Source organism: Lolium rigidum, chromosome 3 (genome assembly GCF_022539505.1).
Source record: "Lolium rigidum isolate FL_2022 chromosome 3, APGP_CSIRO_Lrig_0.1, whole genome shotgun sequence".
Lineage (NCBI taxonomy): Eukaryota > Viridiplantae > Streptophyta > Magnoliopsida > Poales > Poaceae > Lolium > Lolium rigidum.
Window position 1 is genome coordinate 402,752,640 of NC_061510.1, and position 24,438 is coordinate 402,777,077.

A 24,438-nucleotide genomic window follows, 5' to 3' on the forward strand; every position below is an offset into this window, starting at 1 on the left:
CAAGTCACCCTTATCCATTGAGGGAGGCACATGGGCCATAGTAGGTAGGGCTCCTAGCCTATGTGGGCCTAGTGCTCCACCCATTTAGCACATGTGATCCCTACACGATAGGTAGGCCCCACTGTGGGATCCCAGGACCTTCTAGAAGATTCCCGGTACGATACCAGTAAAATCCAGATTTTTTCAGAACCCTAAAATGAAATTCCCTTATAGGAATCTTACTCCACAGATCATTCGGAAGCTCCTCGTGATGTCATGGATCCCATCCGAGACTCCAAACAATATTGGGTCTCACCATAATTAATGCCTCATTTCTACCCAAGCGATGTTTTGCGTTAAGTGTGTGACCCTACGGGTTCAAGAATCTAAGGACATGACCGAGACATCTCTCTGATCACTAATCAATAGCGGGACCTAGATGTCCATAATGATTCCCACACATTCGATGATGGTCTTTATCGGCTGATCCACGATGTTAAGGATTCAAATAATTCCATATTCCATTCTCTCCGTCTCGCTATATTTTACATGCCTGAGATTCGATCATCGGTATCACCATACCTAGTTCAATCTCGTTTCTAGCAAGTACTCTTTACTCATTTCGTGATGCAACATTCTCTTGTGGACAACTCATTAGCCACTTGCTTGCAAGCTATATAGAATGTGTGTCACCTCAGCGAGCCCCGAGTATATCTCCCCATTACGTGGATGGACAAATCCCAGTCTTGATATATGCAACTCAACAAGTAATTTCTGATATACCCAAAGACACATGTGTCATCATCCAATTATGAAGTGACGTTTGATGCCCTCAAAGTATTCTTCCGGTAATAGGGAGTGACATAATCTCATGGTCTAAGGATTGATATATTTAACAGTGGAATGCTACACCAATTATACATTCACATGATCATATTGCTTTGCTTAGTTATGTTTTGTACATCACATCATTCTCCTAATAACATAACTCTCCTTTATTAATCGGTAACACATGTCTATGGTTAGGCAATCTTAACCATCATTAATGAACGGACTAGTCTAGCTAGTAGAGATTTACTAGGGACACGGTGTTGTTTATAAACCACACAAGTATTCATATTTTCGCTTAATACAAGTCTAATATGGAGTATAAACATTTATCATCAACAAAAAATATGATAATAACTATATCATTATTGCCTCTAAGGCATATTTCCAACAACAGTGACAACCTCATTTGCTTCCATGGATAGAGTGAGCACCTCTTTGCAGTCATATTAAATGTTTAGTTTGTAGAGCATAAGATTAAGACCATATGCTATAGACTCATGACACTAGTGCTTCTGGAGTAGTTGGGTCAACTATGTCTGGAAACACCAACGATGAAGAATCAACATAGCTAGAGCCCTTAGTGATCTCGGTAAATCACATAGACTCCTTCCCTCATTTGATTCCTCGATACCATGGTATCCACTTTGATTTTTCCAACAGGTAGTGGAGACACAATGTACTTTGGCTAGTAGCAGTCATTTTGTGGCCATTCAATGTCAACTAGCTAGAGAACTACTCATTCCATTTTAAAAAGAAGGCGCGCATATGTTTTTATAAATTTAACCATGACCAATCATCTGACCAATACAATATGGGTTATGTGCCACAAAACTCGTACAATTTGAAACGTAAATTAAATATATGATATCAACTTTTATACTAGTAACATAAATTGTGCATTTTTGGATAAAACTGAATTCTCCCAAAGCCCGATCGCTTTCTTCTCGGAACAAAAGCTTTGGAACACACCTCTGTGGATATCTTTGTTCGGGCCTCCCCATGGCATGCATCATGAGTAGTGACTAGAAGCTTGATAGAATCAGATGATAACGGCTCCAACATAGCAAACACTTGCTGTTTGGCTGTCACTTCATATTCCAAGTCGTGGACACACTGTGACATAAGCAAGTGCCGCCATGGGTTCCCCGCCCTACAAACTGATCATTTTTCTTTTTCAAACTTATTACAAACTGAGTTTTTTTTAGGAAACTTATAACAAACTTGAGATTTTCAACTGGGCTACGTTGTGTGAACTGCACATGCACGATCGGATGTGCCTTCTTTTTGGCACACTTATTACAAACTGAATAGTTGCTTGATGACGCCATGGGTGCTGCAGTATTTTTGTTTTAAGGCGGATTGGGTGCTGCCGTGGATCAGCCAAGCCGAAGATTGCTGCGCCAAATGCCATTAGAAAGCTTTCAGAGCCGTCGGCCAAATTTTACCGGACCAAAGTTTTGGCCTCAAAACGCGTGATACGCGCGATTTCAGCCTTCGTCGGCCAACCGGTCGAGCGGTTAGGGTATTTGCTTCGGCCCGTTCGAAACGCCGGCCCTCCGACTAGAATTCGTGAAATAAATGGGCCAACCTGCTGGTTCAGCCTGCCCATTCCGGTAAGGCCCAGCCCACTCCACCGCCGCATCCCCTGAAAACCCTAGCTCGAACCTCCGTTGTTATAAATGCCCCATCTCGTGTAGCTCTCCCACTCTTCGCGCCGCCACAGCCTCCAAACCCTCATCTCCCAGCTTCCTCTACCCAACCCCGAATCCACACCCAACCATGGCGGAGCGCGGCGGCGGCGAGCGCGGCGGAGAGCGCGGCGGGTTCGGGCGCGGCTTCGGGCGCGGCGACCGCGGCGGACGCGGCGACCGTGGCGGGCGTCGCGGCGGCCGCCGTGGGCCTCGCCAGGAGGAGGAGAAGTGGGTGCCGGTGACCAAGCTCGGCCGCCTCGTCAAGGAGGGCCGCTTCTCCAAGATGGAGGAGATCTACCTCCACTCGCTGCCCGTCAAGGAGCACCAGATCGTGGAGACGCTCTGCCCCGGGCTCAAGGACGAGGTCATGAAGATCACGCCCGTGCAGAAGCAGACCCGCGCAGGGCAGCGCACCCGCTTCAAGGCCTTCGTCGTCGTCGGCGACAGCAACGGCCACGTCGGCCTCGGCGTCAAGTGCGCCAAGGAGGTCGCCACCGCCATCCGCGGCGCCATCATCCTCGCCAAGCTCTCCATCGTGCCAGTCAGGAGGGGATACTGGGGGAACAAGATCGGACAGCCACACACCGTGCCTTGCAAGGTCACTGGTAAGTGCGGGTCTGTCACCGTGCGCATGGTGCCCGCCCCCAGGGGTTCTGGTATCGTCGCTGCCCGCGTGCCCAAGAAGGTCCTGCAGTTCGCTGGTATTGAGGATGTCTTCACCTCGTCCCGTGGATCCACCAAGACCCTCGGCAACTTCGTCAAGGTATAAATCTCTCCTGCTTGTTCCCGTCCAGGTTATGCGATGTTTCTATCATACTAGATCTTTACTACTAGGCATTGTGTGAATGTTCAGTGCTATGTGAGCTGAAACTTCTGTTTTGTTTGGATTCAATTACTTATACTGCTCGATATAATAAGCCTGCCTATTGTTGAACTAGGCTTAGCTAATTTAGAATTATGTGATTACATAATCTGTATTATATTGTCTAGTAACAAATTGATCTAGAATTTGTACTGCTACTCTACCTGAAAGTTGTTCACCAAACTTAAATCTAATCTTTATGCTTTGTATATTTGCTCGTTCTTCTGTTGAGGAATTGAAAATGCATAATAGTAACCTCTTGTAACAATTTAAGTAGTTTTGTATTACAACCTACTTATGCGTTGATATTTAGGTGCAGTACATTATAAACTTGGTTGTGTTCTAACATTAAATGCCAGGCATTTCTGGTTCACTTATTGATGTTTGTTTTAATGTGTAGCACTCCTACCTGTTTTATGCTATGCCATGCTCTGTTTTAATTATTATGTTTTCAGTGGTAGAATGAGCCTATATTTTTACTCTTTGGACTAATCAATGATTTGGTTTCTGTAAACATGATCCTAAATTCTGTGAGCCTGAATTTTATCTTGTTTGCCTTGACTCTTTTGTTTCCAAACATCATGCTGATAACTCTTCTGTTTCCAGGCCACCTTTGACTGCTTGATGAAGACCTATGGATTCCTCACTCCTGACTTCTGGAGGGAGACCACCTTCACCAAGGCGCCCTACCAGGAGTTCACCGACCTCTTGGCCAAGCCCACAAAGGCCCTTCTGCTTGATGCACCAGTTGAGAAGATAGATGCTTAGGGTGTCGCAGTAAAGAGTTTTACTAGCTGGGAGTCATCTAATGCACTTCGCTTTATTATTATAGTTAAGAACTGCGTGTCATCTTTGAATTGTGCTGCCTCTGGATGTCTCTGCTTGCTCTCATGTTTTGGATTATGGTACAATGTTGCTCTTCTTAATCATATCAATGGATGCTACATAAGTATTGTCAATCGTTTTTCGTCTGTCTTGGAACTCTTCACGTGTGTGCAAGATGTTTGATTGTTGATCTGCATTGTCTCCTGCTTTGCTTGTTTCTTTTTCTATTATGTGCAATATTCTACGTGAATCTGAGGTTGGTAGTTTAGCTGAAGATAATGTCCTACGGCTGGTGATCTGTTTCTCATTCTATTCATGGAATCGTCTACCTTGTTACAATGATTTGCAACCTGCTAGAAATGAATCCTTTGTTAGATTGATGGACTCCAAAAGAACTGCAGACCGAAATATGCCATGAGGGAAACTACAAATGCTCCATAAAAGAGAGCTCTTCTGTGGCGATTGCCATGGCTCTCATCCCCTGAGGCATCTGTTGCAAGGCAATCATGAATTTCTCTACCCTATGTTGTGTTGATTAATCTCAAGTGAACTAAAGTTTCGGTACTTCCACTTGGTGGAGGGCTGCCTGGACATTATTTTCCTCGTCATCTTCAGACATTGACAAATATACCAGCTCATCAGGTCGACAAAACCAGTCGAACGCTGGAGCAACGATTCCTATGAATAGACCTGTAGTAAAGAGAGGAAACAGAGACAATATCACAAGAGAAATCCCGAGGACAATATGTAGTGTGCAGAAACTACTTTCGCCAAAAAAAGAGGAAGTGGCGGAAACTAAGCTTTAATGTACTACCACTGTACTGTAGGATACAACCTGAGCTTTGCTCACATATACTATCTCTCTACAAGGGCCAAATGAGATGAGTGAACTGATTTGGTTTTGTAGGTCCCATAATTCCTACTAGAGGTAAACTCTTAAGGGATAAACAAACTAGGCTACTTGAATCGAGGACACTAGTGCCGATATGAATATGTGACTTATGGCGTGTTTTTAACAACCTTTCCAAGCACCAGACTGGTAAATCCACTATCGGCATAATACTCCATTAAGACAAGACTCCAAACATTATGTTCATGCACCAAATAGTATCTAAACCAACATCATTCTGCATAGCCAATTCAAGAGTACCAATATTTAATTTGTCGCCCAAGGAGATCACATGAAGCAGAACAACAATCTAAATCTCACAGTTTTGATTAAATTAAAAATTACCAAGTGTTCAGCTCGTGAACAAAACCCGATAACGATCGTATGTGCATAAACTAGCTTCTACGTGTTACTGTAGCATATAACCTTAATTTTGTTCACAGGTTATTTAAGGCAAGTAAGAGTAGGCTAAAATTATACAAATATCGAGAATTCTTTGTCAGGCTGACAAAGAGATGAAGTTGACTGGTTTGGCTCTCTTTAGCTGAATGATTTCTACAAGGTTTACTCGGAAAATAATAATGGTTACTAGCGGCAAATTGTACCAAATGGAGGAACTGAATGAATGCACTAGTATGAATTCAACAAGTTCCACATCGAGAAGCTGGTCTGCAATTAAACATGTGGTTTATAAATAACTATGGTTTCCAATCATCTGTACTCAGGCAGACTTAAAATCCAGAAGGTACACATAAATACCTATGGTTTCCAATCAACTATATTTATTTACAAGACCAGACTAGTTTCAGGCATGTCCCAAGTTGTAACATAAGCAGATTAATTACCAACAGTTTGAGAAGCAGTTTCAGGCCACATTTATTTCAGTAAACTGATTGTCAGACTACAACATTTTCAATCAACTGTTTTCTCAAGCACAAGCAGATTATCATCCAATTCCAAAATATCAAGTCAACCATCATTTGCTCATTGTGGAGAACAGATTCAATCAAGACCACCAACATGTATTTCTAGCCAAAAGGAGACCAGTAGGGAGTAGAGACTAGGGAGTTGGGAACATAGCGAGAGGCTCTCACATAGTGAGAACCTACAGGACACATATTAAGCTGATGTTGCGGCATGTTTTCAAGCTCTGAACCTAGCTCTGATGGGAATAATTGCACCGATGCTCATGACCTGAAGCATTCTCTGATTTTTTGTATATCAAAAAGCTGCAGCAAACACATATAGGAGAAATGCATGTACAAGCAACCCTGTCGACCTGTGACTCATCCATTTGTTCAATTCCATAAGCACTGGGTTCACTGGTTGATCATTATTTATTTGTGCTGCTATACGGAATGCATGATATGCATCCATCACCCACAAGGAATCCAGGAAGCAGTAGCAAGCAAACAGAAGTTTAACTTGCAGAAGAAACATGGGAGCTGTATATCTATCTTTCTGCTCTTCTAGGTGCATAGATAACCCTAGGTCTTCCCCGTCCTGAAACAGGCCACCGTAAGCCCGTCCGCGCTTCTCTTTCTCCCCTCTCCGTCCAGTCCACATTCGGGTGTCGCATTGCACGGGCGGCTGAATTGGGAGAACAAAGTGAGGCAGTTAGGCAGCAGATCAGTAGCCTTAATCTAAGAGCTTTGCAAAACAAACAAAAAAACAGTAACAAGATCAACAAGAAAAATCCTCCTCAGGACAATATATAATGTGCAGAAACTACTTTCGCCAAAAAAAAAGTGCAGAAAACAAGCTTTAATGTACTTCTGTATGATACAACCTGAATTTTGCTCACATATTCTAGCAGAAAATTAGTATCATCTCTACAAAGGTGAAACGAAATGACTGAATTGATTTGGTTTTGTAAGATCCATAATTCCTACTATCGGTAAACTGTACGGAATGGCAAACTGGACTACTTGAATCAAGGACACTAGTGCAGATATGAATATTCAACTTATGACATGTTTTTTTAAACATTTCCAAGCATATGTACACAGACTGGTAAATCCACAATCAGAGTAATAGGACTTCAATGTCCATGCACCAAATAGTATCTAAACCAACATCATTCTGCCTAGCCAATTCAAGACTACCAATATGCAATTCTCGCAAAAGAAGATCACAGGAAGCAGAACAACAATCTAAATCTCAGAGTCTGATCAAATAAATTATTCTAACAATACCAAAAATACATCTCATGAACAGAACCTGAAAACAATAACATGTGCATAGACTAGTTTCTACGTGGTACTGTATGATAGACCTAGATTTTGCCCACAGGTTATTCAAGGCAAGTAAGAATAGGCTAAAGTTAAACAGATATCACCAACTTGTCTGTCAGGCTGAAAGAGAGATGAGTCAACTGGTTTGGCTTTTTTAGATTAATAATTTCTTCGAAGTTTACTAAATAATAATTATGTTCACTAGAGGCAAATAGTACCAAATGGAGGAACTGAGTCAATGCACTAGTATGAAACCAACATGCATGTGGTTTATAAATAACCAGGTAGCTCATACCATCTTTTAGCATCTGTACACAGCCAGACTTATAATCCACAAGGCACACGTATATACCTATTGTTTCCATTCAACTGTGTTTACTTATCTACAGGATTGAATAGTTTCAGGCATACGTCCCAAGTTGTAACGGAAGCATATTAATTAGCAACAGTTTCAGGCGACAGCTATTTCAGTAAACTGATTGTCAGACTGCAACAGTTTCAGTCAAATGTTGTTTCAAGCACAAGCAGATTAACATCCAATTCCAAAATATCAAGACAAGCAGCATCTGCTCATTGTGGAGAAGATATTCAATCAAGACTACCAACATGTATTTCTCGCCAAAAGGAGACCAGTAGGGACTATATAGGGAGTTGGGGACATCGAGAGTGGCTCTCACCTAGCGCCCTTTCCATGAAGACGACGATCTCGATGGTAACTTCATGGCGGTGGCGGGGCAGGTTTTGGACGAGTGGGGTGAGCCTCCCGTAGCGGCCCGCTCGGACGCACATGAGGATGTAGAGCCCGTGGCTGAAGCCAAGGCGGCGGGCCAGGTCGTTCCTGAGGCGGTACACGGACCTCCCCCTGAAACGGCACTCCGACCAGCCCTCCTCGGGGTAGAGCCCGTCGTTGTTCGACAGCACGAACCGAATCAGCCGCAACGGCTCCACCGTGCGTCGCAGAACGACCACGGAGAAGTCCCCGGGGAGATGCTCCTGAAGAATTTCGCGATCGATCGTAGACACAAATGCAATCAAGAATTGGAAATCCGGAGGTGGAAGCGCAAATTTGGCAAGAAAGAACAGAACCAAGAAACAGTTCCGCGGGATATCCGTCGAAAGCAAAGCAATTCGAGAAGAATGGAGAAGCGAACTCGCCCCACCTTGATCGGGCGATCTGAAATGGCAGGCATGCCCATTCTTGCGGGGATGGGCTCGACGATCCAGTGCATCATGTTGCTGATGTTGTCGTAGTCGTCGACGGTGACGGCGTTGTTGACGAGGAGGTACTTGCCGTTGGCGCGGAGGTAGCGGCCGCCGACGCTGCGGAGCAGGACGGCGTTCCCGGTCCCAGGGCCGGCCCCGATGACCTGCCACATGATGGACTGCACCTCCGGCTGGTCGTAGTTGCGCTGCACGACGCGGAAGCCGCGGTGCGCGAGCGGCGCCCGCCTGGCCGTGGCGGCGAGGTAGGTGCCGTAGGCGGCGCAGTGGAGGAGCAGGTACATGCCGAGGTCGTTGTGGTAGACGTGCACCGCCCACGCCGCGTTGAGCGTCGCGCGGCAGCCCTGGAGGGAGACGCCCACCCCGTCGTTGTCGGCGTGGAGGTAGTCGCCGGTCCCGCGGCTCCGCAGCCACACGTGGTGCCTGTCGTTCCACAGCTCCATCGCCATCGGTGGCTGGAGAGAGCAGAGGCGGTGGAGAGAGGTTCTTGGTTTCTTGGCGCTCCGGCAAGGCGGAGAAGAGGGCAAGGCCTGCGCTGTCGGTTGAGACGGTTACCGTTCGGGCGCCAAGGCGGGGTATTTCAAGGTCTCTGACAGCCGCCGCCGTCGCTCACCTTGGGAACCAGTTGGGCTTGTGGGCCGTTTTCTCGGCCAAGCCCAACCGCGGTCATAGGCCCACACGAGTTCCTTCTCCCCTGACCCTGACGATTGATTCCAAAACGACGCGCGGCGGTGGCGGCGGCGCCGCCCCTTCCCTTCCTCCGCGAGCCCCTCATCGCCCTGCAGCGGCGCGCCCTGATCCAGCGTGCCGGGGCGGAGACGAAACGTCCGGCGGCATTGCTGCCTCTCAGGCGACCATGCCCTGCCCGGCTGCTCCGGCGACCGGCGTGCCGCACGTGACGCCGCCACGCCTGCCCGACACCAGCGACCCGACAGCACCATCAGATCGAGCGAGACTGCTAGGCGACCATGCCCTGCCCTCGCTTGTGGCTTGCCGCTAGCTTCTACAAGGTGCTGGTTCACCATCAGATCCACCTGGTGTAGTGCGTGGTAGACGACATGCTTGCGTGTGCACGGGTGGTGTTGATCTTACCGCCAGAATTGCTCACAATTTTCATCTCGTGTTGAATGTGGCGGCGCATAGCCTTTGCTCAAACGACTGAACTATCTGGACTCTCTTTCGTCCATGACGTATCTCTGTATCCATGGTTTATACTTCACTAGAAAAATAGCCGTGCGTTGCAACGGTATTGAAAACATAAATATATTGTATAAAAAGTGAAATTATTTAAATAAAACGGTGACATTGCATGATTTGATTGATTATGAAAGAGTTGTCGACATACTCTTGCTCTCTTTACCGCTTACCGTATTCTCGAGTGAGTTGTGATACTTGACGTCCTTACCTCGTACTGTCCCCTCAGGTATATTTTCTCTATCTAACACATTGTTTCAACAATGGAAATGATTAATGTTTAATCCTCGTCATTGCCAGGGCTTACAAAGCAAGCATAGTTGATACACAAGTAAAGTTAATCGCAAATAAAGCTCTATAATAATAAAAATAAGACTGAATGCATAAAAAGATACACCTACATCTATGTCTTAGTTGAGTTTGGTGGTGGGAACCGTCATTTCCCTCCTCCCCACCTCTCAGCTCGCTACAGTATCTGAGCTTATCCTCGCTCTTACCGGGCCGCTCCTCCTCCCTCTCCGCCGGGCTAGCCGGCCGGAGTTGGAGAGGAGCTGGCGCCGGAGTACATATCAGTAGTAGTAGAGTTAGGTTTTGGTCCCTAGTGGCGTATGACGTGCATGCCGGGAGAGAGGTGGTGGATCCCATCGGCTGGATCTGGCGCCGCGTCGTCTTCTTCCTCGACCTCATGGAGCTCCGGCGGTTGGAGCCGGAGGTGTGGCGGCGGAGGGCTAAATAAAGCCGTCCCCCGCGGATCTGGTGTCTGGCGATGCTGCGGTGGTCTCCTCCTCTCTGTTCATCATGGTGGTGAAGGAGAAGAGGGTTGTCCACCTGCTCGTCGCTGGCTACTGCATCCGCAGCAGGGAAGCTCATTGGCTTCTACTTGGAGGCTCTTCACGGCGCCGCTGTCGCCGTATCCTATGGCTGGAAGGCAGCCCCTCCACCGGAGGATTACCACGGCGCCGCTGTCGCCGTACTTCATGGCCGAAGGGCGGCCCCTCCTCGCTCGTGTGACGGCGACTGGCCGTCCTCAGGGCAACTCCAACCTCCGTCAAGCGTTCATGCCGCTCGGAGGATCTCTAGTTTCGCCGGAGTTAGCTCCCACCTCTACACCCCAAGTGGTTCCGTCCCCGGCGGCGTAGAGGTTGGCTCCGACGAGATTTGTTGCGGTGATCAAGGAGCTGGACCTGGTCGCGTTTTCGCGTTTTATTCTAGGGTCCTCAGTGCAATTTGTAAGAGCCAGGTTGTAATTTGCTTAATCTGTTTAGGCCTTTCTGTAAAATGTACTGCACCGCATAATGAATGAAGCCCTTGGTCCTTTGGGACCTTTCCCGTTCAAAAAAAAAAGTTTGGTGGTGAAGTTTGGGGCGCAAAAACGCTAGGTGTAGCTCATATCGTTGTATTCAGGATGCTACATACACGTTTATTAATCTAGCAAGTTTGATCGTTAGCACACCATGCATAATGCATAGGACATGCACCAGTTATTAATCAGCCAGTTGTTTTTTTTTTTTTTGCGAGTGAGGCCAGTGGGTAATTTTTGTTTTTTTTTTGCTGAGTGAGTCGAGTCTGCCTGAAGCATGCGTTCGTTTGCTGGTCGATCCGTTCCTTTTATTGTTGTGAACGACGGTATGTTGCCATGTTATTGCGGCTGGTTTTGGGTTTCAGTCACGCACGGCCACGGCCACTGGAGCAGGATCCAATACTGATTAATCGGTATTGTTAGAGTATCTTCAGTCGTGTTCCCACCGGATACACCGAAAAGCGAGGCGGGAGTGGCGGGACCGACGCGTCAGCGGCACATTGAAGTTTAACTTAACCGTCGCCTACCTCGCGATGAAAGTTATTAGCACGCAGCGATGGTGCAGTTCCCGCAGAGGCGCAGCGAAGCGTCTCGTCGCGTCTAGCTCTGTGTGCCGGCGTTAATGAGCGCCACCGCTCCCCCACCTCCCTCCGGCCTATTGTCCCTCTCACACACAAACCCTAGCACCTCTCTCCCCAACCCTAGCCCCCACCATCTCAAGAGTCGACGCCATGTCTGGTAGAGGCGGAGGCCGAGCTCGCGGCCGTGGTCGTGGTCATGGCCGCGGCAGAGCTGCACGCTCGCTGTCGCCTGCGACGCTATCGTCTTCATCGTCGGACATGCAGGAGGAGGAGGAGATGTGCTGCTCGAGTTCGTCGTCATCCTCAAGGGCGACCCACACGCCATCCAGAGGCTGCCGGACACCTTCATCGACTTCGTCGCCGACGACGGGCGCCCGAGTTCGCTGCATCTGCGGGAGGCTGCTGTCGGTGGATCGTCGACGTGATCTACGACGCGCGCGGCAAGATGTACCTCAACATCGGCTGGGAGAAGTTCGCGTGCTACCACCGCCTCGAAGCCGGCTTCGTGCTCATGTTCTCCTACCTTGGCGAGAGGGACATGAGCATCAAGGTGTTCGACGAGACGCGTTTCCGCCGGCACTACCACGGCGACATTGCTGAGGAGGACGACGACTGAAGTGTTGTTTCTTCGCAGTAAAAATATGCACGGAGATTTCTGGTTGTTCTTTCTCGAAAGAACCAACAGGGGTACCATCAACAGCTGGATTTTCCAGTTTGGGTGCCTGAGTGTGCCTGCGAGTGTTATTTCTTGGCAGCGAACACACGAATTCTTCGATGTCGGCCTAGTTAGGTTTAATTATTTTGCAATGTTTTATATTTGTGTCAACCATGATTCAAACTATGTATTAGTTTGTGAAAAACCATGTTCCAAATTATATCTTTGTGTAAACCACGTTCCCAATTATGTATTAGTTTGTGGAATGTTTCTACTCTTTATTAAAATAAAAATGCAAAAAAGAGTATTTTAATGTTTGGTAGAGGCGTTTGGGGAGGCGGCTGGGGAGCGACGTTTCCCAAACGTGACATGAACAAAACACGTCCCCCAAACGCTCGATTCAGCTCCGTTTAGGGACGATTTATGGAACACTGGTGGAGATGCTCTTAGCCGTTATGTGCCAAGGTGATTATGTGGCCTACAAAATTTGAACGGGCCCACTTTGGTTAGGCCTTCCCTGGCATGGGCTGCCATCAGGGAGCGACGGAGGAAGTGTTTTGTTATTGTTTCCTTCATATTTTTGTCCCACATCGTATCGATCCACCGCGTGGGGCTGGAGACAAACTCGATCCACGGCTGTGTGACTTACGATGTACCGGTCCTATTCCCGTTTAATAGTAAAGATAGTGCATCAAACAGCTGACCATTCGGATAGAGAAGTTGTTTGGCTGTGTTTGTTTAACTTGGCTCGCGGATACAAAAATAGCCGTCCGGGGTAGCACAACAAAATGTTCTCAATGGTGTTTAGGTTGGGCTGTAGATAAGAAAATGGCGGTCTAACCACGCTTCAGATCGACCTTGGTGGATTTGTGCCCCCCTTGGCTGAGATGGAAGGACATTTTGGCCTGGGATTTCGTCTTCACCATCGACAGCCACCGCCACCGGCTCCGCCATTCTTGATGATGTTCATGTAGACCGTGTAGTCTAACTTTCACTTTGGAGCGTTCGTCACCAAATGCCAACAATGGACCATCTGGTAGCTCCTTCCCCGCGTTGCCTTAAAGCATTTCAAGGCCCAGAGCACCTACACATACACAATTTGTTAAATGTTGGTGATATGGCAATGTATTTATATTGCACGATCAAGGCTGGTCATGCCCTTATCACATTGACATCGACAACGCCGAGGCTACTCACTTTGCGTGAAACGAAATGATCGATCTCAACACAAAACTTGTTTGTCTCTTGTTGGATGTATGCCCACCTCTTTTGGAGATATAGCTGGTTGCGGATACTATGAATTCAAAATGGAGCTAATTGCCGTGGTTCATGGAATTGTTGGGTGAACTTCCTCCAATACACTTGGACTTTCTGCTCGGCAATGCATATAGGATCTTAGTTATTGGAGAGCCAAGAATGGCAGAGCACAAGGTCATCTTTGTTGTTGTAGCCTGCATTCCTTTGGCTCGTGCCCTTATTCTTTCTGTCGCTGGTGTTCTCGGCCCCGACCTCGGTCTCACCCTCATCGAAGCCCTCACCCTCGCTGTCATCAAGAACGTGAGTGCCTTGGTCCATTGGTTGTCCAAATCGGGAGAACAATAGCACCCCATAGATGCCGTACCCTTGGCTCTGGGTGTCCCAAGGCCGTCTACCGGGATGAACACGCTGCCATGGATCATCACCTCATCTAGATCTTGTCGAGGTATAGTATTTGGCCCGAGTGAAAACCTTCGGCTCCGAGCAATGACCACAATGACGCCCACGGGTGCCGTCTCCTCCGTAGAGGTATGGTCATGGGCTTGAACGCGCTCTACCTTCCTCATGCTGGGGAAAACCTAGGTCTGGTTTACCGTACATGGCAGCAACAACGCCATGGCATTTCTCCCTTCATGGAGGTGCTACCTTGGATGTGAGGGAGCTCCTTTGACATCCTGGCATAGGGTTCCATAGGATTGATAGGATACACATACCAACAAGTTAGAACTTCTTTTCCAGAAGCTCCTCTCCAAGGAACTCTGAGGTCAAACATGCTTAGCATGGAGAGATTTCATGTTGGGTGACTGATGATATCAAATTAAATTTGTGCCAACTCATTGGGACGAGTGATGTAGCAAGAGTTTTTCCCACAAGGGTGACTCGGGGTTTATATTGAACTCTCGGGAACCACTCATTGTTCTTCTTCTCGTCCTCTTCAACCAACCTGAAAAGCAAAAGCAAATGCATTCTGCCCCAACTTCATCATGTGGTAGTTAAGCTCAAGGTTTCCTGTAAGAAAATAAACTTAACAATAAAAGCTATAAATAAATAAACTAGGAAAGTAAAATCAACTAAAGGCTTTTTTTTTTGGTTTTGGTATGATTTGTTTTTGTATTTTTGTATTTAATTGTGATTAAAAACAAGTAAAAGGTGTTTTTATTATTAAAAACAGACCGGGGTTCGTAGTTTCACTTGACTACCCTCTCATAAATTACGGTCTACATAGGTTCCGTTGTCATTTCCTCTCCAATCTTCGTAGGTTTCGGCTCTGTTTCGTGGTTTATGTGTTTTTGCCTCCTCCTCCTCCTCCTCCTCCTCCTCCTCCTCCTCCTCAGAGAACGCCTCGGGGAGGAGGGGGGGGGGGAGGGGGATTTACGCAGTTTTAGGTCAAGATGGAGATCCTGAGATGAAGATGGATGGCTACAGACGCTCGAGGCCCAAGTTGGACCAGTTGGCATGGTCCCACATGCTGACAGCACCACCTTGGCCTTCGTGGCTCCCCTCTCCTCCAAAATCCCAGTGTCTTCTCCTTTGATAAATATGCTCCAGAAAAAATCCTAGTCGAATATGACCCCATATCGAACCTTGAAACTTAAAAATATGCAAAATAGGTGTTTCATGTCCTGTAGAGTTATAAACCAAATAAAGCGGATCTTCGAAATCCCCCAAAATTAATGCAAAAACATGTTTATAACAACTAATAACATGCAAATGAGTTGGAATATGTGACAATAAACTTCAAAGTTCATGTATGCATTTTACATGCATTAGTGACCGACTGGCAAGTCCTTCTTGGGTGTGCATGAGTAAGGACAAAGTACGTAGGAAAAGCTAGTGTTTGTTTGTGGGGCCAGTCTAGAGATCCTAAAGAGCTGTCAGGGTAATATGACTAGCCTGGGGGTGTCCCAGGTGTTGCATTTGGTATCAGAGACGAACTTCACGGCCATACGAGTGTTTGTAGGTCAGGGGCACAGACATGTGGCCTGTCGTGCACATGTGACAACACCGGACACATGGATATGTGAGGGGAAGTTCCTAGCTTGGGTTTGATCGACAAGGATGTCGATCTTATAAGGGCGATGAGTGTGACATCCTAGCCCAGAGCTCAATCAGATCGATAGGATACTGATGCATGTAAAATGCATACATGAACTTTGTAGTTCGTTGACACATATTTGCAAAATATATGATGTTATATCCATGTTATATATTGACTTTTAGAGATTTACCAATGATCCTTTTTATTTTGGTTATAATCCTGCAGAATAGGAAAACCTTATTTTATGTATTTTTAGCTTTCAGGGATCTAAAGAAAGTCGAACGGAGCTAGAATTCCGGGGATGTTAATATTTTATCAAGAGAAGCGCCTGGAGCCCTTGGACCTCATGAGAAGGGACATGAGGGCCAAAAGAGCCACAATGGCCCGCGGGCGCGCCACCCATATTTTTTCCCTCCACGGCCGTCCGCTTCAATTGATTCTATCGCCCAAGGACTCGGTTTGACCTAAAAAAATCTATATATAAAGGACCCCCGAGGCTTCCTCGAAGAGAGAGCCATAGAAACACCAAAACAGAGCCCGAACCAGCGAAAAAACCCTGGGATGTTACAACACTCTTAGTTAAAAAAGTCAAGTTGTTGGATCTATTTGTTAAGTGAGGGATGTATTAACAATGCATGGCTATTATGCACTTTAGACCTTATGGGTTTCCATATTTCTATATAAGGTGTTAAGATAGCTTTTGGATTGGTTTATCATTTGGATAAGAAAGAATAGATTTGATCAATATTTGGAAGATCCAGATTTGATTAGAAGACTCGATGATTTCCTATGCACAATACAATTAATCAGCACATGTGAAAAATAGGTAGATGACATAAGATAAGTTAAGAATAGGTTTTATCTTTATTATTTTAATGGTTTGTTTGTGGTTGGTTCACTTTATTTACGAGTGTTACTTGTACCCACCTAAAATAGAATTTTAACAAAGATTATTTTAAAGATTTAACACTCAACTTGATGAACTAGTTCTAAAGGATCTACTTGGTTGTAATTTCAATCACTTTGAAAACCTCTACAAGAAAAGTTAAAATTTTCCTGAAATTTATATACATGAATGCAATGCACACTTCTATTTTCTACCCAATTCGAGTCTCTCAAACTACATGATGTTACACCATTTCAAGTTCTAAGCCATGGATGGAACAAAGTAAATGAAAATGTTTTCACGGGATTACCTTACACCACGCGACGGACTAGACAATGAAAAGGCCTATGTAGCGAGATGCCGAGCTGCTACGAGGCCAACTGAGCCAACACAGGTTTTCTACAGAAACCCTAGCGATGAAGAAGCATAGCGGAGGCCCGCCTTAGATCGTCGCAAATCTACGGCGGTGGCCCGTGGGTTAGATCGGAGGCGACGTGGTCACTGAGAAGCTCATTGGCGTGGCACGCGTATGCCATCACCATCACGGTGATCCACGTGACTTTCGCCCAAATGGCACAAGACCTAACCCCTTCCATGAGCTATTGTTATTGTATATGAAGTAATTTTGGATACCACCGGGAGTGACTGATATTTATTTGGAAGAAAATTACATTCTCTTGTTGAAGCATTGTTTATAGAAACTAATCTTTCTGCCATTGGGAGGAATTTAATATGACCATGAAACATTTATTCGGTCCTTTGAAACAGATTGTTTATGCGGTGGAAACTAAAACCTAGACCAAAACAATCTGCAGTTAACTTGGAATCAATCTTATCAACCCAGAAGCACAATATATCTATACATATTCTCTTTTGAAATCAATGTTGATAGTTTTATTTTCTCACCGGAAGCAATATAATGTACACAGAAATAACTTGCTGGTCTTTTGAAGCATGTTTTTCTCTTTTGGAAACAAAATACTAGAAACAAAACTATCTGGATGTCTCAGAAGCAATCTTAATTTTCAGAGAAGCAAACTATTCTTTGTAATATCATGCAAAATTAAGTTGCAAAGAAAATAAGTGGACTACAGTTGCAAAATGCATGGCGCTAGCTGTTACTCCAGTTCTGACGTGAGTAAGGGAGTGCTTATTCTAAAATTAATCGCCACATTAGTACAACCGCTGCATGCAAAAAAAATGGAGCTCGAACAATCGCATGCTCCAGATGAACGCTGTCGTGTGATGCATGAATAGTCCGATGGAAAGGTAGCGATATCTAGCGGTGCCCAAAGTATCCAGCAAGATACGCATCTCGGCCATAAACAGCTGCAGGCCGCTCTGGGCTATCTCTACGCTCCATCCAGTCGACGTCCGGGTGTCGCAGCGCACGGGCGGCTGAATTGGCAGAACAAAGTAAGGCAGTTAGGCAGCAGATCAGTAGCCTCAGTCTAAGAGCTTTGCAAATAAAAAAACAATATCAACAGAACAAATCCCCGGGACAATATATAATGTGCAGAAAGTACTTTCGCCAATAAACAAAAGTGCAGAAACTAAGCTTTCATGTAGCAGATCAGTAGCCTCAGTCTAAGAGCTTTGCAAATAAAAAAACAATATCAACAGAACAAATCCCCGGGACAATATATAATGTGCAGAAAGTACTTTCGCCAATAAACAAAAGTGCAGAAACTAAGCTTTCATGTACTACTGTAGTACTGTATGATACAACCTGAATTTTGCTCTAATATTCAAACAGAAAATTAGTATCGTCTCTACAAAGGCCACATGAGATGACTAAACTGTTGTATGTCCAGTAATTCCAACTAGAGGTCAACACTATTGAATGAACAAACTGAACTAATTGAATCAAGGACATAGTGCAGATATGAATATGTGACTTATGAAATGTTTTTCTAACAACCTTTCCAAGCATCTGGACACAGACTGGCAAATCCACAATCTAGATTCCAAACATTATATCAATGCACCAAATAGTATCTATACGACTATACCACCAATCTGCATAGCAAATTCAAGAGTACCAATATTTATTTATTTTTGCCAAATAAGATCACAGGAAGCTGTACAACAACCTAAATCTCACAATTCTGATGAAATAGATTAGTCTAACAGTAGAAAGAATACAACTCATCAGCAAAATCTGATAAGAATATTATGTGCATAAACTAGGTTCTACGTAGTACTGTAGGATAGAACCTGAATTTTTTTTTGACGCAAAATACAGCGGGAAAGACCCCCACTGCGTCATTTTCATATATAGTGCCCAAAACAATGGCATGGTTATTTACAATGGTAGGGCAAAGGTAAAAGAAAGAAGAAAATAAAGGGAAAACAATCTAAATTGAACTGAATTTTGTTCAGGTAATAGAACCTGAATTTTGTTCGCAGGTTATTCAAGGCAAGTAAGAATAGGCTAAAATTGAACAGATATGACCAACTAATCCACAAGGCACACACGTAAATACGTAACTATTTTTACTTAGAATAGTTTCAGGCATCCAAAGTTTTAACAGAAGCCAATTAACAACAGTTTCAGGCCACTGCTACTTCAGTAAACTGATTGTTTTCTCAAGCACAAGTTTCATGCCAAAATATCATGACAACCAACATCTGCTCATTGTGCAGAACAGATTCAATCAAGACTACCAACATGTATTTCTTGCCAAAATGATACTAGTAGGGAGAGAGTGAGAGAGAGAGAGGCTCAGACCATCCTCTAGCATCTGTAGACAGACTTATAATCCACAAGGCACACGCAAATACCTATTGTTTCCATCCAACTATATTTACTTATCTACAAGACTGAATAGTTTCAGGCATGTTGTAATAGATGCAGATTAATCAGCAACAGTTTGAGAAAAAGTTTCAGGCTACAGCTATTTCAGTAAACTGATTGTCAGTACACCAGTTTCAGTCAACTGTTTTTTCAAGCACAAGCAGATTAACATCCTATTGCAAATATCAAGACAAGCATCTGCTCATTATGGAGAAGATATTCAATCAAGAGTAGTACCAACATGTGTTTTTTTGCCAAAAGGAGACCAGCATGGACTATATATGGAGTTGGGGACATAGAGAGTGGCTCTAAATCTAAATCAAACAGTTCTTATCAAATAAATTACTGAAACAATACCAAAAATACATCTCATGAACAGAATCTAAAACAATAAGATGTGCACTGTAGGATAGACCTGGATTTTGCTCACAGGTTATTCAAGGCAAGTAAGAATAAGCTAAAATTAAACTGATTGTTTTCTCAAGCCTTCGAGAAAAACTTCCTTCTCTAAATCTAAGTCAACTGGTTTGGCTTTTCTTTAGATTAATAATTTCTACGAGGTTTACTTAAAAAAATATGTTCACTAGCGGCAAATAGTACCAAATGGAGGAACTCAATCAATGCACGTGGTTTATAAGTAACCAGGTAGCCTCATACCACCTTTTAGTATCTGTACAGACAGACTTATAATCCACAAGGCACACGTATATACCTATTGTTTCCATTCAACTATATTTACTTATGTACAGGATTGAATAGTTTCAGGCATGTCCCAAGTTGTAACAGAAGCAGATTAATTAGCAACAGTTTTCAGGCCACGGCTATTTCAGTAAACTGATTGTCAGACTGCAACAGTTTCAGTCAACTGTTTTTTCAAGCACAAGCAGATTAACATCCAATTCCAAAATATCAAGACAAGCATCTGCTCATTGTGGAGAACAGATTCAATCAAGACCACCAATATGTATTTCTTGCCAAAAGGAGATCAGTAGGGACACTTGGGAGCTGGGACATAGAGAGAGCTCTCACCTGGTGCCCTGTCCTCGAAGACGACGATCTCCATGGTAACTTCATGACGGTGACGGGGAAGGTTTTCCACGAGTCGAGTCAGCCTCCCGAAGCGGCCCGCTCTGACGTACAGGTTGAGCTTGAGGGAGCGGTCGATGCAGCCAAGGCGGCGGGCCAGCTCGTTCCTCAGGGCGTACACGGACCTCCCCCTGTAACGGAACTGTGACCAGCCCTCCTCGGGGTAGTTCCCTTCGTTGTCCCCCCGCACGAACCGAACCCGCCGGAACGGGTCCACCGGACGCCGGAGAAAGACCACGGAGAAGTCTCCGGGGAGATGCACCTGAAGGCGAGCCCCAAAGGACCATGGTTATGTTGAGGAGATGAAAGAAGCAGGGTGGTAACCAGAATTTCGCGATCGATCGAAGACACAAACGCAATCAAGAATTGGAAATCCGGAGGTGGAATCGCAAATTCGGCAAGAACAGAACCAAGAAACAGTTGCAAGAACGGAGAAGCGAAGTCACCTTGACCGGGCGATCTGAAATGGCAGGCATGCCCATTCTTGCGGGGATGGGCTCGACGATCCAGTGCATCATGTTGCTGATGTTGTCGTAGTCGTCGACGGTGACGCCGTTGTTCAAGAGGAGGTACTTGCCGTTGGCGCGGAGGTAGCGGCCGCCGATGTTGCGGAGCACGACGGCGTTCCCGGTCCCAGGGCCGGCCCCGATGACCTGCCACATGATGGCCTGTACCTCCGGCTCGTCGTAGTTGCGCTGCACGACGCGGAAGCCGCGGTGGGCGCGCCGCGCCCGCGTGGCCGTGGCGGCGAGGTAGCTGCCGTAGGCGGCGCTGTGGAGGAGCAGGTACATGCCGTTGTCGTTGCGGTAGACGTGCACCGCCCACGCCGTGTTCAGCGACGCGCCGCGCTCCTGGAGGGAGACGCCCACTCCGTCGTCGTCGGCGTGGAGGTAGTCGCCGGTCCCGCGGCTCCGCAGCCACACGTGGTGCCTGTCGTTCCACAGCTCCATCGCCATCGGTCGCTGGAGGCGGTGGAGAGAGGTGGAGGGAGATGTGTTCTTGGTTTCTTGGCGCTCCGGCGAGGCGGAGAGGAGGGCAAGGCTGGTGCTGTCGGTTGGGACGGTTACCTTCGGGCGCCAAGGCGGGGTATTTCAAGGTACGCCATCGCCGTCGCTCACCTTGGGATCTAGTTGGGCTTGTGGGCCGTTTGCTCGGCCAAGCCCAACCGCGGCCGCTATTCCACAGCCAGAGGCCCACAGGGAGTTCCTTCTCCCCCGCCCCGACAGACGCGCGGCGGTGGCGGCGGCACGACCGGGGCCGACAGCGCCGCTCCTCCGCGAGCCTCTCCCGCCCTGCACCGGTGCGCGTGCGCTCTGCTCCAGCGTTCCGGGGCGGAGACGAAACCTCCGGCGGCATTGCTGCCTCTGCCGCCCCGCCGCGCCGGCGTGCCGCACGTACGCCGCCACGCCCGCCCGACACCAGCGAGCCGACAGCACCATCAGATCGAGCGAGACTGCTATACTGCTCCTCGGTTGTAGCTTGCCGCTTGCTTCTACTGTACAAAGTGTTGGCTCACCATCAGATCCATGTGGTGTGGTGTTGTGCTGCAGTGCTTGCTGGAATTCTGCGTGTGGGCCTTGGTGCATCCTAAATCGTCCAATCGAGCACGACGATCTTGTCATGCTCTGCCTGGTCTACCTCTCCGTCACCGGCGCTGAGATCGACACCGATGTAGATGCCGATGTCACCGACACAGGTGTACTAGCAGACGCTGTCATCGACGCGTCTGCTTGTGCAGGCTCTGCCTCCTCGGTTGCCACCACTTTAGCTTCGATGTTGTCGAGGATCATGCCTTTGTAGAAGTTGTGCGCCGCCAGCATTCGGGGAGACATTCCTGCACGCGCCGCCTTCATCTTCTGCTCCACCACCCGCCGCCACTCTGCTCCGCCGTCAACAACTTGTGCTGCCGGCAGTCTTCCTCCCACCTTTCGTCGGTCCGGCCCACCTTTCGTCGGTCCGGCCTTCTGGCTTCGTCCTCGCCACCGAAGCCTTCCGTGGCTTCACTAAGGGCACCTTGGGCCCTTTCATTGCTGCCTCTTTGCCCGGTGGCTTGGTGGTCGCTTTCTTGGCCGCTTTTTTGGGGCCTGTCGACGGCGCCATGGATGGGAGAGGGTAGCGGAGGTGGGAGGGACAAATGAATCGGCAGGAGGGGACATCCTTGGGAAGAAATGTGTGGCTGGAGGGCGGGTTGTGGCGGGAGATTGGTTAAATTTTTATGTGTCAATGACGCATCGGGCCCGCCACTCCCCGCCTCGCTTCTCGCTGTGTCTGGCGTGCCCGGAGCATCCCTTGTGAACCGGGGACGGGCTCGGGACGCCGGACACCGTATGGGCCACGCCGGACGGAAGGAAGCTTTGGAGCGCGCGATTGGGGACAAAAAATATGTTTGGCGAGCGCTTTGGGGGACGTGGCTACAGATGCTCTAACCTTGCTCCTTTTTTTCTCAACGAGTAAAATGCATCGGTGGTACCGGAACTTGAAGAGGGAAATCGATCCGGCCACTGACCTATGCAATAGACGATGTACGGTAAGTAAATACGGCATAACAATCATTTAGGTCACTGATGTCACTGTATAGAGACTACTGTATAGAGACGTATTTGCTGACGTGGGAAGTGGTGGAGCCCATATGTCAGCCTCCTAACTGTGTACATGGAGCAGAATAATTAAAAAAACTTACATAAAGTGAGAAAATAAATTAGAAGGGGCTAAATTGCAAAGTTGACGAAGGATAAGGCTCTCACCCCCTTCACCGTGCGTGTCGCCATGGCTGGCCGCCGCTCCCGCTGCCTCCCGTCGAGCCCGATCTCGTCGTCGCTCTTGTGGGTGCGCGCAGATGGCCGGAGCTTGGCTCGCCGTCGTTCTTGCGGGTGTGCGCAGGTGGCCGGTGCTCTTGCGGGTGCGCGCACGTGTCCGGATCGTGGCTCGGATGCGCCATCCATGCCTAAGTTGCAAGGCCTCAACACCGAGCCAGCCAACCTCCAGGACCCATCCGGCCAAGGCAGGTCCCACCCCACCTCCACCGTGTGACTCCGCATTGGCATCCTCTCCACCAGCCACATGGTTCCACTCCACCTGCCCGTGCTCATCCCGTCGTCGGCATGCAACACCTAGTTGAGTAGCTCGATCTAGGGACGCGGCGATGACGCGGAGGGACACCTCCTTGGCGAATGGATATCTCCATCCTCGGCTAGAGTCACGACCATGGTGGTCAACACATCCTCGCGTGGCCTCCAGCGTCGATCTGCAGCGGGCAGGCCGACGCGATTGGAGCTGCTAGCAGAAGGGGGAGGAAACTCCAGAGGAGAGGAAGGCCGAAGCAGGGGAGGATGGGGCAGCGCCGGAGGCTGGCGGTGGAGTCAGGTGGGGCTGGCCGGCTAGGTGACCCTGACAAGTGGGGCCCATCTAGCAGTTTGGGGGTGGGGGTGTTTTTGCTAGAAAAAAATGTGCATGAGATTGGTCAAGGTGCTTTTCTGCAAAAATAAATAAATAAATAGTTGGACCGGTTAATATCGCCATGTCAGCGAATACATAGTTGTATCGTAGCTCAGTGACTTAAATGAACATTGTGCCATATTTAGTAAGGTCAGTGACCGTATTGATTTGGCGCTTCAATTTTCGGTACGTTCGTTGCATTTTACTCTTTCTCAACTGGGCTAGCGCCCTTCCATTTAGGTATAAGTGGGGCGGGATGATACGGGACATGAGTTTGCACTAGTTTTTCTTTAATCTTGCTTAAATCCCTGTTTTGGCTGTAACTTTTTTCCAAACTGGGCTATCCCCCTGTTTTTTGCTTAAATCCACGTCCGTAGGCGCCGCCTTGCAACCCTACTTCCATTGCCTGTGTAAAGAAAATAACAAGTTCTTATAAGCAGTGAAAAAAACGAAAGAAAGGAACAAGGAAAAGCTAAGTTTGAACGAGGTACTAGAATGAAAGCCGGTGCTAATTTTCGTCTTGGAACATCCCTACAGGGCCAAAACCTGCTAATATTTACCCCACCCCCCAAACTACAAGTTCTTAAGGGGGAAGCTAGCAAATAAAAATAATTCAGGTGCTAGGTGACGTTGCATCCGACGTGCAATGCAAGGGGCTTAACTAGAGATGCTACCTA

At 47.2% G+C, this 24,438-nt stretch overlaps 3 protein-coding genes across 3 annotated transcripts; 1 reads left to right on the forward strand and 2 right to left on the reverse strand.

Moving 5' to 3' along the window:
- Positions 1-2,575: 2,575 nt before the first annotated feature.
- Positions 2,576-4,322, forward strand: LOC124704635 (40S ribosomal protein S2-4-like). The gene is made up of 2 exons (XM_047236909.1): positions 2,576-3,264; positions 3,970-4,322. Exons 1-2 carry the CDS (start codon positions 2,590-2,592, stop codon positions 4,129-4,131), a joined length of 837 nt encoding a protein of 278 aa, XP_047092865.1. The 5' UTR covers positions 2,576-2,589; the 3' UTR covers positions 4,132-4,322.
- Positions 4,323-7,809: 3,487 nt separating this feature from the next.
- Positions 7,810-8,975, reverse strand: LOC124697785. The gene is made up of 3 exons (XM_047230326.1): positions 8,463-8,975; positions 7,989-8,304; positions 7,810-7,877 (listed from the first exon to the last, which is right to left on the reverse strand). Exons 1-3 carry the CDS (start codon positions 8,973-8,975, stop codon positions 7,810-7,812), a joined length of 897 nt encoding a protein of 298 aa, XP_047086282.1.
- An 8,747-nt stretch (positions 8,976-17,722) lies between these two features.
- LOC124697786 lies at positions 17,723-21,276 on the reverse strand. The gene is made up of 3 exons (XM_047230327.1): positions 20,773-21,276; positions 20,270-20,588; positions 17,723-17,841 (listed from the first exon to the last, which is right to left on the reverse strand). Exons 1-3 carry the CDS (start codon positions 21,274-21,276, stop codon positions 17,723-17,725), a joined length of 942 nt encoding a protein of 313 aa, XP_047086283.1.
- Positions 21,277-24,438: the final 3,162 nt, after the last annotated feature.

Excerpts from the sequence above, each read along its gene's own strand:
- LOC124704635 (XM_047236909.1), top strand. The coding sequence starts at position 2,590 with ATGGCGGAGCGCGGCGGCGGCGAGCGCGGCGGAGAGCGCGGCGGGTTC. Across the intron at positions 3,265-3,969 it reads CCCTCGGCAACTTCGTCAAG|GCCACCTTTGACTGCTTGAT; the intron begins GTATAAATCTCT and ends TTCTGTTTCCAG.
- LOC124697786 (XM_047230327.1), bottom strand. The coding sequence starts at position 21,276 with ATGGAGCTGTGGAACGACAGGCACCACGTGTGGCTGCGGAGCCGCGGG. Across the intron at positions 20,589-20,772 it reads TTTCAGATCGCCCGGTCAAG|GTGCATCTCCCCGGAGACTT; the intron begins GTGACTTCGCTT and ends GCTCGCCTTCAG. Across the intron at positions 17,842-20,269 it reads CTTCGAGGACAGGGCACCAG|CCGCCCGTGCGCTGCGACAC; the intron begins GTGAGAGCTCTC and ends CTGCCAATTCAG.
- LOC124697785 (XM_047230326.1), bottom strand. The coding sequence starts at position 8,975 with ATGGAGCTGTGGAACGACAGGCACCACGTGTGGCTGCGGAGCCGCGGG. Across the intron at positions 8,305-8,462 it reads GCCCGATCAAGGTGGGGCGA|GAGCATCTCCCCGGGGACTT; the intron begins GTTCGCTTCTCC and ends GAAATTCTTCAG. Across the intron at positions 7,878-7,988 it reads CTTCATGGAAAGGGCGCTAG|ATGCTGCTTGTCTTGATATT; the intron begins GTGAGAGCCACT and ends CACAATGAGCAG.